The sequence below is a fragment of the Phoca vitulina genome, unplaced genomic scaffold, assembly GCF_004348235.1.
Source record: "Phoca vitulina isolate PV1807 unplaced genomic scaffold, GSC_HSeal_1.0 scaffold24, whole genome shotgun sequence".
Lineage (NCBI taxonomy): Eukaryota > Metazoa > Chordata > Mammalia > Carnivora > Phocidae > Phoca > Phoca vitulina.
The window spans coordinates 8,369,506-8,383,206 of record NW_022589727.1 but is presented as its reverse complement, the minus strand read 5'-3'; the positions used below and the strand labels follow the sequence as shown (position 1 = coordinate 8,383,206).

The 13,701-nt window shown below is 39.0% G+C and overlaps 1 protein-coding gene across 1 annotated transcript in view; it reads left to right on the top strand.

Annotated features, from left to right (window-relative positions):
* The window catches only part of ZNF397 (zinc finger protein 397), a 46,572-nt gene extending 38,123 nt beyond the window's left edge, over positions 1-8,449 (top strand). Inside the window, exon 6 of the mRNA XM_032421437.1 lies at positions 4,647-8,449. Coding sequence (XP_032277328.1) covers positions 4,647-6,395 — 1,749 coding nt within the window. The 3' untranslated portion in view covers positions 6,396-8,449. The remainder of the gene's footprint in view (positions 1-4,646) is intronic.
* Positions 8,450-13,701: the final 5,252 nt, after the last annotated feature.

Genomic DNA, 13,701 nt, shown 5'->3' with positions numbered 1-13,701 from the left:
TGTTGTCTCAAAAATGCAGTGCTCACCAAGTATTGTGCCTTTCTGAGGTAGTAACAGTTGGTTAGAGATATAAGGGAAGTGAGACAACAAACCATATGACTATCTGAGAGAAGAGTGTTTCAGGCAGAGGGAATAGCAAATGCCAGAGGCCCTTTAATGTAGCAGGAGCAGAGTCCGTCAGGGATAGACAGGAAATAGGGCTGGTGGTGGAATGAAATGAGAGCAGAGAGAGAAAGGACCAGATGGAACCTTCTAAGCCATAGTTAGAACATGGAATTTATTCCCAGTGTAATAGGAAATCACTGGAGCATTTTATGCATGATAATAACATATAAAGATCGCTCTGGGGATGCCTGGGTGGCTCAGTCGGGTTAAGTGTCTGCCTTTGGCTCAGGTCATGATTCCAGGGTCCTGGGATTGAGTCCTGCAGTGGGCTCCTGGCTCAGCAGGGAGCCTGCTTCTCCCTCTGCCTGCCACTCCCCTGCTTGTGCGTGCTCACGCTCTCTCCCTTTCTCTCTCTGTCTCTGACAAATGAGTAAATAAAATATTTTAAAAAAAAGATCACTCTGTTTTATGGAGAATAGGAGAAAGGTTAGTTAGCGAGAAGAAAACAAATGTTTTACGAAGAGAGTAATCAACTATGTCAGATAAATACAGAAGAAGATTGAGAATTGACCATTGGATTTGTCAAGGTAGAGCTTATTAGAGATTCTGATAAGTGCAGATTTGATGGAGTTAAGGAGATAAAAGCCTGATTGCAGTGGGTTAAAAAGAGAATAGACTTAACATTGGTTAGCATATAGAGCAGTGTGAACTCATACACTCAACAGTAAGACCCAACAATTCTGGTCCTAAGTTTATGGAACCTGGAGAAACACTTGCATATGTGCATAAAGATAAATGTACTAGCAGATTCATATCAGCATTATTTGAAATAAAATGTTATTGTCCATTGAAGGAGAATGGGTACATAAATTGTGTTATATGTCACACTATAGTGGTGAACATGAATAGACTGCAGTTACACACATGAATATAGATGAATCTTCCAAACATAATGTTGAGCAAAAAAAAAAGCAGATCATAGAATACATGTGATATAATTCCATAAATGTATATAGTTCAAAAACATGCTCTATTTGTCTGCTAGGGCTGCCATAACAAAGTATCACAGATTGGGTGGCTTAAACAACACAAATTTATTTTCTCACAGTTCTGTGCATTAACTTTTGTCATCTGCTTTGCTTTCTTCTAGAAATTTTATAGTTCTAGTTTTTATGGTTAGGTTTATATTACATTTCTAGTTAATTTTTGGGTATAGCATAAGGAAAGAGGCTTAATTTGTGTTATTGTTATATCCAGTTCTAACACTTTGTTGAAAAAAGACTGTCCTTTCACCATTGATTATCTTGGCAACTTTGCTGACGGTCAGTTTTACGTATATGTTTGATCTATTTATGGATTCAGTCATATTTCATTAATATATAGCCTGTCCTTATGCAATCCCACACTACTTTGATTACTGTAGCCTTATAATAAAGCTTAAAATCTGGTAGTGTAACTTCTCCAATTTTGTTCTTCTTTTCCAAAATTGTTTAGACTCTTCTGTGCCTTTCTACATAAAGTTTAGAATCAATTTGTCAATTTCTATGAAAAAGCCTGCTGAGGTTTTGATTGGGGTTGCATTGAACCTATAGAGAATGAATTCCATCATCTTAACAATATTAAATCTTCTTCTCCATAAGTGATGGCATATATTTCTGTTTATTAGTTCTTCTTTAACTTCTCTTAGCAGTGTTTTGTAGTTTTCATTATAAACATATTACACATATTTTGTTGAATTTGTTTTTAAATATTTCATTTTTGGTGTAATTAAAAAATATTTTTAATTTTAGGCTCTAGGGGTGCCTGGGTGGCTCAGTGGTTAAGCTGCTGCCTTCGGCTCAGATCATGATCCCAGGGTCCTGGAATCAAGTCCCGTGTCGGGCTCCTTGCTCAGCGGGGAGCCTTCTTCTCCCCCTACTTGTGCTCTTTCTCTGTCTCTCTCTCTCTCTGACAAATTAAAAAAAACAATTTAGGCTCTAATTTTTAATGGCTAGTATACTGAAATACAGTTGGGTTTTGTATATTGTTCTAATAAACTCATGTACAAGGTCTAATAACTTTTTTGAGATACTTTAGAATTTTCTATATACATGATTGTGTAGTCTATATGTGAAGACAGTTTGACTTTTTTTTATTTGTATCTCTCATTTATTTTTCATGTCTTGTTGCATTGGCTAGTAATACTGAATAGAGTTTGTATAGTGTTGAATAGAAGTAGTAAGAGAGGGCATCCTTGTTTTGCTCCCTTGTTCCTAGGAGAAAAGCATTCAGTGTTTAACCATTAAGTATGATGTTAGCTTTTGCTTTTTATAGGAGTAGTTAATTTACATATAACAGGGACGCCTGGGTGGCTCAGTAGGTTAAGTGTCTGCCTTCAGCTCAAGTCATGATCCCAAGTCCCGCATTGGGCTCCTTATTCAGCAAGGAGTCTCCTTCTCCCTCTGCCTGCCATTCCCCTTGCTTGTGCGCTCTCTCTCTTTCTCTGACAAATAAATAAATAAAATCTTTAAAAAAAAATTTCATATAACATAGTTATTTGGATTTAAATGTACTATCTTTGTATTTCTTTTTATTAATCCCATCTTTTGCTTCTTTTCTTTCTCCTTTAATCCATAATTTTACATTATCAGTTTCTTTTGTTTTTCTATTTTTTTCTCTATTAGCTTATTTTTTATACACCCTTTTATTATTTAATCGGTACCTCATAGCAGCCTTTTTCAGATGTGATTCTGTGAGAAATTAAGCCCCAGTGTTCTAAGGTATTACTTATAATGAATGTATTAATTTTTCTCCTGTACATCTATTGTAGCACTAGCTGTGTACCATCTTTGGGGAGAATTAAGAAAATGGTTATTCAGATCATTTTGTTTTATTCCCTTATGGAACCCTGGTTGAAAAAGGCTGCCTAAGAAATTACGGCATATACGTTTGATTCATTACAGTTTATCTTAATTTGTTATTTCTAGGAAAATTCAAAGATCTTACAATGTTTTGGTTCTATTTACCTCCGTCCTCTTGTGCTATCTTTGCCATGTACTTTAATTCTCTCTATATTATAAATTCCATAAGACACTGATACTGCTTAAGTCAGTCAGTACACATGTAGATTTACCACATACTTTACTTTTTGCAGTGCCTTTGCTTCTGGCAAAGGGAAGAAGCCTCCAGTTGGAGGCATGAGATTTTTTTCCTTTTGCCTTTGAAATTAATGTGTCATGTTTTCAGCTCTCTAGACCATTTGCAGTCTGACCGTAGTATGCCTTTTATGGTAAATACCATTTAATAGTGGGCTGATAGTCAAGAATTTCAGCAGAGCCCCCATATTCCCTACCATCACAGGCATCTGGTATTATTAAGCATTGGAATGGCCTCCTCAAAACTCAACTCAGAAGAGATTTCTGATCTCACCTCCCTAACCTTTTCCTGGTTCATACACTTTGCTAGGGAAGTCTGGTTACTGAATATGGCTCTTCCTAAAATGGGATCATATTTTCTTAACCACTTCCTTGTAATAATCAGGACAAAAGAGTTGGGGGATTATATAGACCTATTTTTGAAAATTCAGGTTTCTGTCCTTACCATTCCTTGACATTGATACTTCTTTCTTTCTTTCCCCTAAAGTAGCCTCTGATCAGCCTGGTTGGTGGTCCTCCCAGTGACAGCCAGGGCGCCACTGCCTCCTCCTTCTCCCCCTCCTTCTCCCCTGTCCCTCAAGTACTCTTTCATATTGCTTACCTTACTTACATTAATAAGTTGCTTGTGGATTGGCTTTAATTTAGTCAGGCTTTCATAATTACTGTGAGTAGGTTTCAGTATTCCCAGATCTCCTGTGACAAACATATACAAAACATACCTGGTAAACTGCTTCAATAAATGATTATTATGACCCATTACTTACTGAGTCTTCCTAATTGCTCTTTCAGAGGATAATTTTCAGTGTTTTGGAGCACTCTCATATCGTGACAGCATTTTATTTTTTTTTATTTTTTATTTTTTTAAAGATTTTATTTATTTATTTGACAGAGAGAGAGCGAGAGCAGGACCACAAGCAGGGGGAGTGGGAGAGGGAGAAGCAGGCTTCCTGGCAAGCAGGGAGCCCGATGTGGGACTCAATCCCAGGACCCTGGGATCACGACCTGAGCCGAAGGCAGATGCTTAACAACTGAGCCACCCAGGCGCCCCTGTGACAGCATTTTATAAGTAAATACTGATCTCTTTCACCTCAAACTTTCTTATGGTAGGGAGAATACATTCCATTTGGATTTTTTATTGTTCTAGATGGTGAGACTAAGACCAAGATTGGAGAGGTGACTTCAGAGGAGGAAATTGCAACAAAAATTGAACCATTGCCTGAAGAGTCTGGCAACCCCAGAGATGATGTTCTCCAGGATTCTGAATGCAGAGGATTCTATGAATTGGGGGATAAATTAAATGAAAAGAATCAAAACCTCCTTAAAAGAAGACAGAATAACTGTGATGAATGTGGGCAAAGCTTTGCTTGGAGTACAGCCCTAATTAGGCACCGAAGAACCCATTGGGAGAAACCCTATGAATGTGATAAGTGTGGAAAGGCCTTTAGTGTGAGCTCAGCTCTGGTTCTGCATCAGAGAATTCATACAGGGGAGAAACCCTATCCTTGTACTTGGTGCATTAAAAGTTTCAGTCGGAGCTCAGACCTTATTAAACATCAAAGAGTCCACACTGGTGAAAAACCTTATAAATGTGATGAATGTGGGAAAGCCTTCAGTCAGAGTTCTGATCTCATTATCCATCAGAGAATCCATACAGGAGAAAAACCCTATCAATGCAGTCATTGTAGTAAAAGCTTTAGCCAGCGCTCAGACCTGGTTAAGCATCAGAGAATCCATACTGGAGAAAAGCCTTATACATGTAACCAGTGTAACAAGCATTTTAGTCAGAGTTCTGATGTTATAAAACATCAAAGAATCCACACTGGGGAGAAACCATATAAATGTGATGTGTGTGGAAAAGCCTTCAGTCAGAGCTCAGATCTTATTCTGCATCAGAGAATTCACACTGGGGAGAAACCATATCCATGTAATCAGTGTAGCAAAAGTTTCAGTCAGAACTCAGACCTTATTAAACATCGAAGGATCCACACTGGAGAGAAACCCTATAAATGTAATGAATGTGGTAAAGCTTTTAATCAGAGCTCGGTCCTTATTCTGCATCAGAGAATTCACACTGGAGAGAAACCCTATCCATGTAATCAGTGTAGCAAAACCTTCAGTAGACTTTCAGATCTCATGAATCATCAAAGAATTCACACTGGAGAGAAACCTTACCCATGTAGCCAGTGCAGTAAAATGTTTAGTCGAAGATCAGACCTTGTTAAACATCATAGAATTCATACAGGTGAGAAGCCCTATGAATGTGATGAGTGTGGGAAAACCTTTAGTCAGAGCTCAAATCTTATTCTCCATCAGAGAATCCACACTGGAGAGAAACCCTATCCATGTAGTGATTGTACTAAAAGTTTTAGTCGTCGTTCAGACCTCGTTAAACATCAAAGAATACACACTGGAGAGAAGCCGTATGCATGTAACCAGTGCAATAAAAGTTTCAGTCAAAGCTCAGACCTCACTAAACATCAGAGAGTGCACTCTGGGGAAAAGCCCTATCATTGTGATCACTGTGAGAAAGCCTTCAGTCAGAGTTCTGACCTTATTCTTCATCAGAGAATTCACACTGGAGAAAAACCATACCCCTGCACACAGTGCAGCAAAAGTTTCAGCCAGAACTCAGACCTTATCAAACACCAGAGAATCCACACTGGGGAAAAACCATATAAATGTCCTGAGTGTGGAAAGGCTTTTAGTCAGTGCTCAGCTCTTATCCTACATCAGAGGATCCACACTGGGGAAAAACCATATTCATGTAATCAGTGTGGCAAAAGCTTTAGTCGGCGCTCTGATCTCATTAACCATCAAAGAATCCACGCTGGTGAAAAGCCATATAAATGTGATGCATGTGGGAAAGCCTTCGGCACATGCACTGAACTTACTGAACACCAGAGAATCCAGACTGGGGAGAGACCACACACATGTGTTCAGTGCAGCAGAAGTTTTAGCCAGCTCTCTGATCTTATTAATCATGAGAAAGTCCATTCTGCAGAAGACAGGCTAAGTGTGATGAATGTGGGAAAACCTTTAGAGTATACACCGACTTTATTTCGTACCAGAGACACTATACCAGAAAAAAATCTTAGGAATGCTATTGAGGATTATGAAAAAGGTTTTAATCAGTGCTCAACTCTTCTGCTACATTAAACACACACACACACACACACACACACACACACACTGGACAGAAAACATTAAGTTCTACAATGAATATTTAACTGAGAGTTCAGACATTACTAAACTTAAGAATAATTCTGAAGAGGATCCTGTGAGTAATTGGGAAAACTTTCAATATGAATAAAAGTATTACTGAATGTCAGCAACAATGGAAAGAAATTTCTGTCTGCTATAAGGGAAAACAAGCCTCTGGTTTTTTATTCCAATATAATGCACAAGGGGAGAGTTTTATCATTATAAGAAACGAATAACAATGCAGAACCTTATCAGATATTGTAAAGATCATGTGATGGGGTGTGCAATCAGCTCAGAAGGAAATGTGTTAGTGTTATCTCAAACCTTTAGTGAGCCCTAATTATCTATTGCATATCAGAGAAGTTACTTTAGAGATTGTAGGGAAAACGTAAATCCCATATCTTAATTGGCATTCACTCATAATCGGCATACCACCGACCTCCTGACAACGGAAGAGTCCTACCTGATGCTCACATTAGTTATCTGTCATTAAATTCCCTGTGTGTGAACGTGCTATGCTATTCTGGTATTAATACTTACTAACTACATAACTCCAGTGCCCAGTTTTCCCAGAAAAAAATTTTTTTTCTTTGGCCTAGTTTTGGTTTTCCTAATGAGCTTGAGTTTTCAGGTTCCTGCAATAGTCACAGCAAATATGGACTTATTTTGCTTTTGGTAATGCAGTCCATAGACTAGTGGTTTGAAATCACTTCTTCAATATTACCATTTAATCACAGTTCCTAAATATGTGAAACAGAATTTTTTAAAAAAAATTCCATATGTCAGAGTGTGAAGATTTCTCTAGCACTGTTTATCTTGTCATCTATAGATTGAACAAAAATGAGAGCCAAAGTAATTCCCACATGACTAATTTGTATACCATATTCTGTCCAAAAATAAAAAGACTTACTGAATTTTTCAAGTGGCAACATTTATCAGACTTTGGTTTGTTGATTTCTGATATACATATGATAATAGGCTACTATATGCAAAGTTTTCAGCTGAAAAATGGAAACTTTTTTAAAAATAAAAAATCCAAATTGTTTTTCTAATATTAACCATTTGGTAAGATTCCACTACTATACTTTGAATATTCTCCATAATCATCCAGTTAATATATCACTTTAACACAATTACTGTTATTTACTATGTGCAAGGCATTATTTTAGGTTTTGTAGTATACACAGAATATACAAAGCATATGTGATAAAGCCTGATGTATACAGAAAACACATGTACAAGCATAGAGGTAGACAAGATGCTTGTAAGAGCTCAGGGGAAGTAGGGTTCATTCTGATTGGAAAGAAAAAGTTTGGGGAGCTCCTGAGACTTGAGTTTTGAAGGATGGGATTAGAGACATAAGGGCAGGAAGGGAGTAGTCAACAAAGGCACAGAAGCAAGGAAGTGTAAGAAATGATGTGGAGTATGTGCTTAGTCTTTAATTCATTCAGGACACCTTCTGTGTCAGGCACTACTGAGCACTGCTCGGGGGAGAGAAAGGGTTCCTGCCCTTACGCTCCAGTGTTTCCGCAAATAATGACTAAAATGTACTTAAAAGAGTAAGAATAAGGTGGAAATAAAAATGAAGTAGGAGAAAAGACTGTTAAGGAGTATGATGCTAAACAAGCAGGCACTTAAACTTTCTGGCATTTAGTATCATGTAAAATAGAAAAGTAGTAGTTATGATAGGATTGAGTTTCATATTTCTGCATTTTGTTCTCAAGGTAATGAAGACCACTGAGGTCTTTGAACCAAGGAATGGCGTGATCATCTCACTGCCTTCAGGAGAATAAAATTAAGAGGGGAAGGAAAAGAAAGAAAAACTATTTTGGAAGTCTGGAAATAAAAGCATGAGGGTCACAAGTCGAAGAGCTAAAAGGCATTGACATGACAATAATTTGAGAAGGGAGTAGGAAAAAAGTATAATTAATTAGCATCTGTTCTTTGGGGAATTTAAAAAGTGAAGAAATAGGATGATGAAATTTATATCTGAAGTTTACCCCTCTCTCCTGAGGATAAATTTTATTTATTTATTTTTAAAGATTTTATTTATTTATTTGACAGAGAGAGACACAGCGAGAGAGGGAACACAAGCAGGGGGAGTGGGAGAGGGAGAAGCAGGCTTCCCGCGGAGCAGGGAGCCCGATGCGGGGCTCGATCCCAGGACCTTGGGATCATGACCTGAGCCGAAGGCAGACGCTTAATGACTGAGCCACCCAGGCGCCCCTGAGGATAAATTTTAAGAGCCAGTTGCTTACTACACACTTCTACCTAGTGTCATGAACTTAACACACACCCCCATGATATCCTCCTCCTGAATTCCCTATCCTGGTGAATTGCGCTGCTAAACACCTTGCCATACAGATGAAATCACTGGTAGCCGTCCTGCACTCCCCACTTCCCCAGTTTTCTAAATCCACTTGCTCATTAGGTTTTAGAAATGAGTTACAAAAGTAACACTACTTACATAATTTTTAAAAGTCTGACAATATGGGGCGCCTGGGTGGCTCAGTCGTTAAGCGTCTGCCTTCGGCTCAGGTCATGATCCCAGGGTCCTGGGATCAAGCCCCACATCAGGCTCCCTGCTCGGCGGGAGGCCTGCTTCTTCCTCTCCCACTCCCCCTGCTTGTGTTCCCTCTCTCGCTGTGTCTCTCTCTGTCAAATAAATAAATAAAATCTTAAAAAAAAAAAAAAAGTCTGACAATAACAAGTGTTGAGAAGGAACATGGTAGATCAGTAATTGTATTACATCAGTAATTATATTACATGTAAATGGACTATAAGACAAAAATTCTTGCATTTTTTAAAGTTTATACGGTACTTACTCGAGCAAGACACACTGTAATGGCAAGGATCCGGGGAATTTGAAATTAAAGTATGGAAAAAGATACTCCATTAAAACACTAACCAAAAGAAAGCTGTTAATAGCTGTACCAATATTAGACAAGAAGTAGACTTTAAAGCCAAAGGCTTACTAGAGATGAAAGGGGATACTTCTATTGATAAAAGAGTCAATTTACCAAGAAAATATAAATATCCTGAAGTGTATACATCTAATAATTTTGCTTAAGTATATAGAGCTGAAATCGACAAAACTAAAATGAGAAAGATAAATCTACAATCCTAGTAGAAGACTTTCACACAGCTCTCAGTAAACAAGCGGAAAAAAATGTTTAAGAATATAGTACATGTGGACTTACAGGATATGTTAGCAAAATGACCTAATTGACATATAGGTAACAGTACAACCAACACTGGCAGAAAACTCCTTTTGGGTGTACAAAGAGCATTTACCAAAGCTGACTGTGTGCTGGTTTGTAAAGCAAGCGTCAACAAATCTCATCAGATTGAAATAATTTAGCGTAGTGCTGTCCAATAGAACTTAGTATGTTCTTGTCAGTATTGTTCAATACAGTAATCACACAGCTAATACAGTAGTCACTAGCCACATGTGGCTACTGAGCCCTTAAAATGTGGCTAATGTGACTGATGAACAATATTTTATTTAAATAGCCACATCTGGTTAGTGGCTACCACATTGGACAGCAAGACTTAGCATATGTTTTCAGACAACCGTAAAATTAGCTAGAAATCAGTAACACACACTAAAAAAAAAAAAAATTCCCAAATGTTTAGAAATTAAGACAATTTAAATCACCTGTAGGTAAAAGAAGCAAGCATAGTGGAAATTTGAGAGGTATTTTTGTCTGGATAACAGTGAAAATTATGGGAAAGAACTAAAGCCCTGATTAAAGAGAAATTTATAGCATTCAGTGCGTATATTAGGAAAGAAAGGGCTACAATTCACTGATTTAAATACCCACTGCAAGAAGTTAGAAAAAGAACAGTAAGTAAATGTAAAGAAAGAATGTAGAGAGAGGTTCATACAGTGGTGTTCTGGGTTCCTGTCGTAGCTTAAAGGGCAATTTTCACAATGTCCAGAATATTTGATGTCCTGCAAATGAAGGAAGAGGGTGTTGTCAAATTCCTTGCAGCAGGAACCCACGCAGGTGGTACCAAGTACATCTACAAAAGGAAAAGTGATGGCATCTTTATCATAAATTTGGAGAGAACCTAGGAGAAGCCTCTGTTGGCAGCTCATGCCATTGTTGCTGTTGAAACCCAACTGATGTCAGTATCATGACCTCCAGGAATACTGGGCCAGTGAGTTGTGCCGTACTTCGCTGCTGGCACTGGAGTCACCCCTTATTGCTGGCCACTTCGCTCCCGGAGCCTTCACTAACCAGATGCAGCCTTCCAGGAGCCGAGACTTCTGGCGGTTACCGATGCCGGGGCTGACCACCGGCCTGTCACAGGGGTGTCTCGTGTTGACCTGCCTACCGCAGCAATGGTAGAGCAACTCACCTGCTGTGTGTGGACACAGCCATCGCGTGCAGCAAGGGAGCTCACTCACTGGGTCTGATGTGGATGCTGGCCCAAGGAGGTCTGCGCATGCGTGGCACCATTTCCCGTGAACAGCTAGAGGAGGTCATGCCTGATCTCTGCTTCTACAGAGATCCTGAAGAGATGGCCGGGGAAGAGCAGGCCGCTGCTGAGAAGGCTGTGACCAAGGAGGAATTTCAGGGTGAAGGGACAGCTCCAGCTCCTGAGTTCACTGCTACTCAGCCTGGGGTTGCAGACTGCTCTGAAGCGTGCAGGTGCCCTCGGTGCCTATTCAGCAGATCCCTCCTGGAAACTGGTCTGCAGTTCCCACTGCTCAGGCCACTGAATGGATAGGAATGACTACTGAGTGGTTTTAAGCTGTTCTTCCACAGACACTTCAACAGAAAATGGAAATACAGTCGACAGACAATAAACGGTTTCTTTTAAAAAATGAAAGGAAAAAGAATGAAAGGAAAGAAATTGTAGAGCATGAATTAATGAAATAGAAAACAAACATTTCAGTTCAGCTTTTGAAAAGAATAAAATTGATAATGCCCTAGCAAAACTGATCAAGAAAAAAAAAGAGAGAAGGACCGTCTCTCAGTGTAAGGAGTACAAAAGTGGCCATCAATGCAGATCTACAGCCATTACAGATATAATATGAAGGATATGATTAATAATTTTATCAAAAATTTTGAAATTTTATCCCAAATTAACACAAGAAGAAATATGAAATCTAAATAATTTGGGGTCTATTAAAGAAATCTATCTGTAGTTTAAAATTTTTCCTATAAAGAATATTCCAGGCCAGATATCACAGTGGGGAATACTTCCAGATGTTAAAGGAAGAAATAAACCAATCTTACACAATCTCTTCAGGGTAATAGGAAAAGATGGTACATTACCCAACTAATTTTATGGAAGCTGTAGATTATGCTCCTTACAGGGGAAGATCTCATTCCTGGAACAAGGCCAGGAGGAGCCTGGCTTTCTCCAGGACTTTGGCACACCCATCTCGCCACATCTCCCTAGGATATCCTTTAGGCCTTTGATCACTCCAGCTGTCAGCTGAGCCTCCAGGGCATATTAAAAGGAATCTTTTTTCGGACAGACCAAATCCATCTACAATATCTACAATGCATATTTTATCACATTACACTTCTCTAGACAAAGCGTTTGTTATTTGTTTATAAACGTGGTCTGGGTTAGATATTTTCATTGGAGTTTAGCCTACTTACTCAATGATATAGCTAATTGCATGGAACCAGTGGAATTCTAGACCATCAGTTGGTCCAGGGGGCCCATACGAAGTTCTATAGGAATGGGAACATTTCTTGCCTTTAAAAAAAAAAAAAAAAAAAAAAGATTTTATTTATCTACTTGAGAGACAGAGAGAAAGAGCTAGAGAGCACAAACGGGGGGGAAGGGAGAGCGAGAAGCAGGCTCTCCGCAGAGCAGGGAGCCTGACGCAGTGCTCAATCCAAGGACCCTGGGATCATGACCTGAGCCACCCAGGCGCCCCACCTGTAAACCATTCTTTAGGGAAAGAAGTATCCATCTAAATTACGGGTCAGCAAAGTACCAGGAAGCCCAGGCTGCCACTTGTTTTTGTAAATAGTGTTTTAATGGAACCCAGCCATGCCCATTTGTTCGTGTGTTTCTACGGCTGCTTTCGGCTACAATGGCAGAGTTTCAGAGTTGCAGCAGAAACTGTAGGGCCTGCAAAGCTGAAGATAGTCATTATCTGGCCCTTTACAGAAAACAGTTGCTGACTCCTGACCTAAATGAGAATTTTCTTTATAACTTTTACTGATTTTTTTTTTTTTGCTGATTATAAATATGCTGCTAGCTTATTGTAAAAAGAAAATAAATTGGTAATATGTAAAAGAATAAAGATAAAAATCACTGTCTCCAGAAGCCTATTTTGAGAACCTAGAATTTTGGTGTGTGCCATTCTACATATATATGTGTACTATTTTTCCAAAAACAATACTGGTAATGGTAAACTAAATTTTCCCCATTGTTATTAACATTTTACATGTCCATAAGCACAGCTCTACATCATCACATTAAATCATGGCCAGAGTGGATATTTATAATTGCTTTCTCAGTATTCCCTCCCACCCCACCCCCACCCCCACCCCAAGCTTTCTCAATAATAGCACCTACCCTGATTTTCCTTTAGTAATTCACCCTTACTGGGCCATTATGTTTTCTTTAACTTTGACTTCTGACATAATTTCACACGTATAGAAAATTGCAAGAATAGTACAAAGAATTCCCAGACACCCTTAATCCAGATTCCCCAAGTGTTGGCATTTTATTACAATTTCTTTATAATTTTCTATCTACCTGCTTTGTTTAACCAGATAGATCTGTATCTATCTATCTATCTATCTATCTATCTATCTATCTATCTATCTATTCTATCTATATGTAGGGTTTTTTCCTGAATAGTTTAAGAGTAAATGGCAGATGCAGTGCCCCTTTGACATTTAAATGGAGCAAAAAGGAACAGGATTTTAAGCCAAAGTGACGTGGTCTGACTTCCATGAGCTAGCTGCTGTGTTGAGAACTGAGCAGAGTACAGCAAGCAGGGAAGCAGGGAGGCTATTGGCCTGAGCAACTGGAAGGACAAAATTGCCACTTTCCAAGATAAAGGAGACTATGAAAAGAACAGGTGTGGGGAGAAATTAAAGGTTTGACGTTGGGGCATGTTCGTTTTAAGGTGCCTAATTAGTCATTGTTCCAAACCCAGTTTACAAGCCGCTTCCTATTTGCAGGGTGGGTGTTCCCGCTAACCCTCTAAGACGATTGCCGGCACCATCCACCCCTGAGGTTGCAGGTTCACGGGACTGCGGGTCCAGGGAGCTACTGA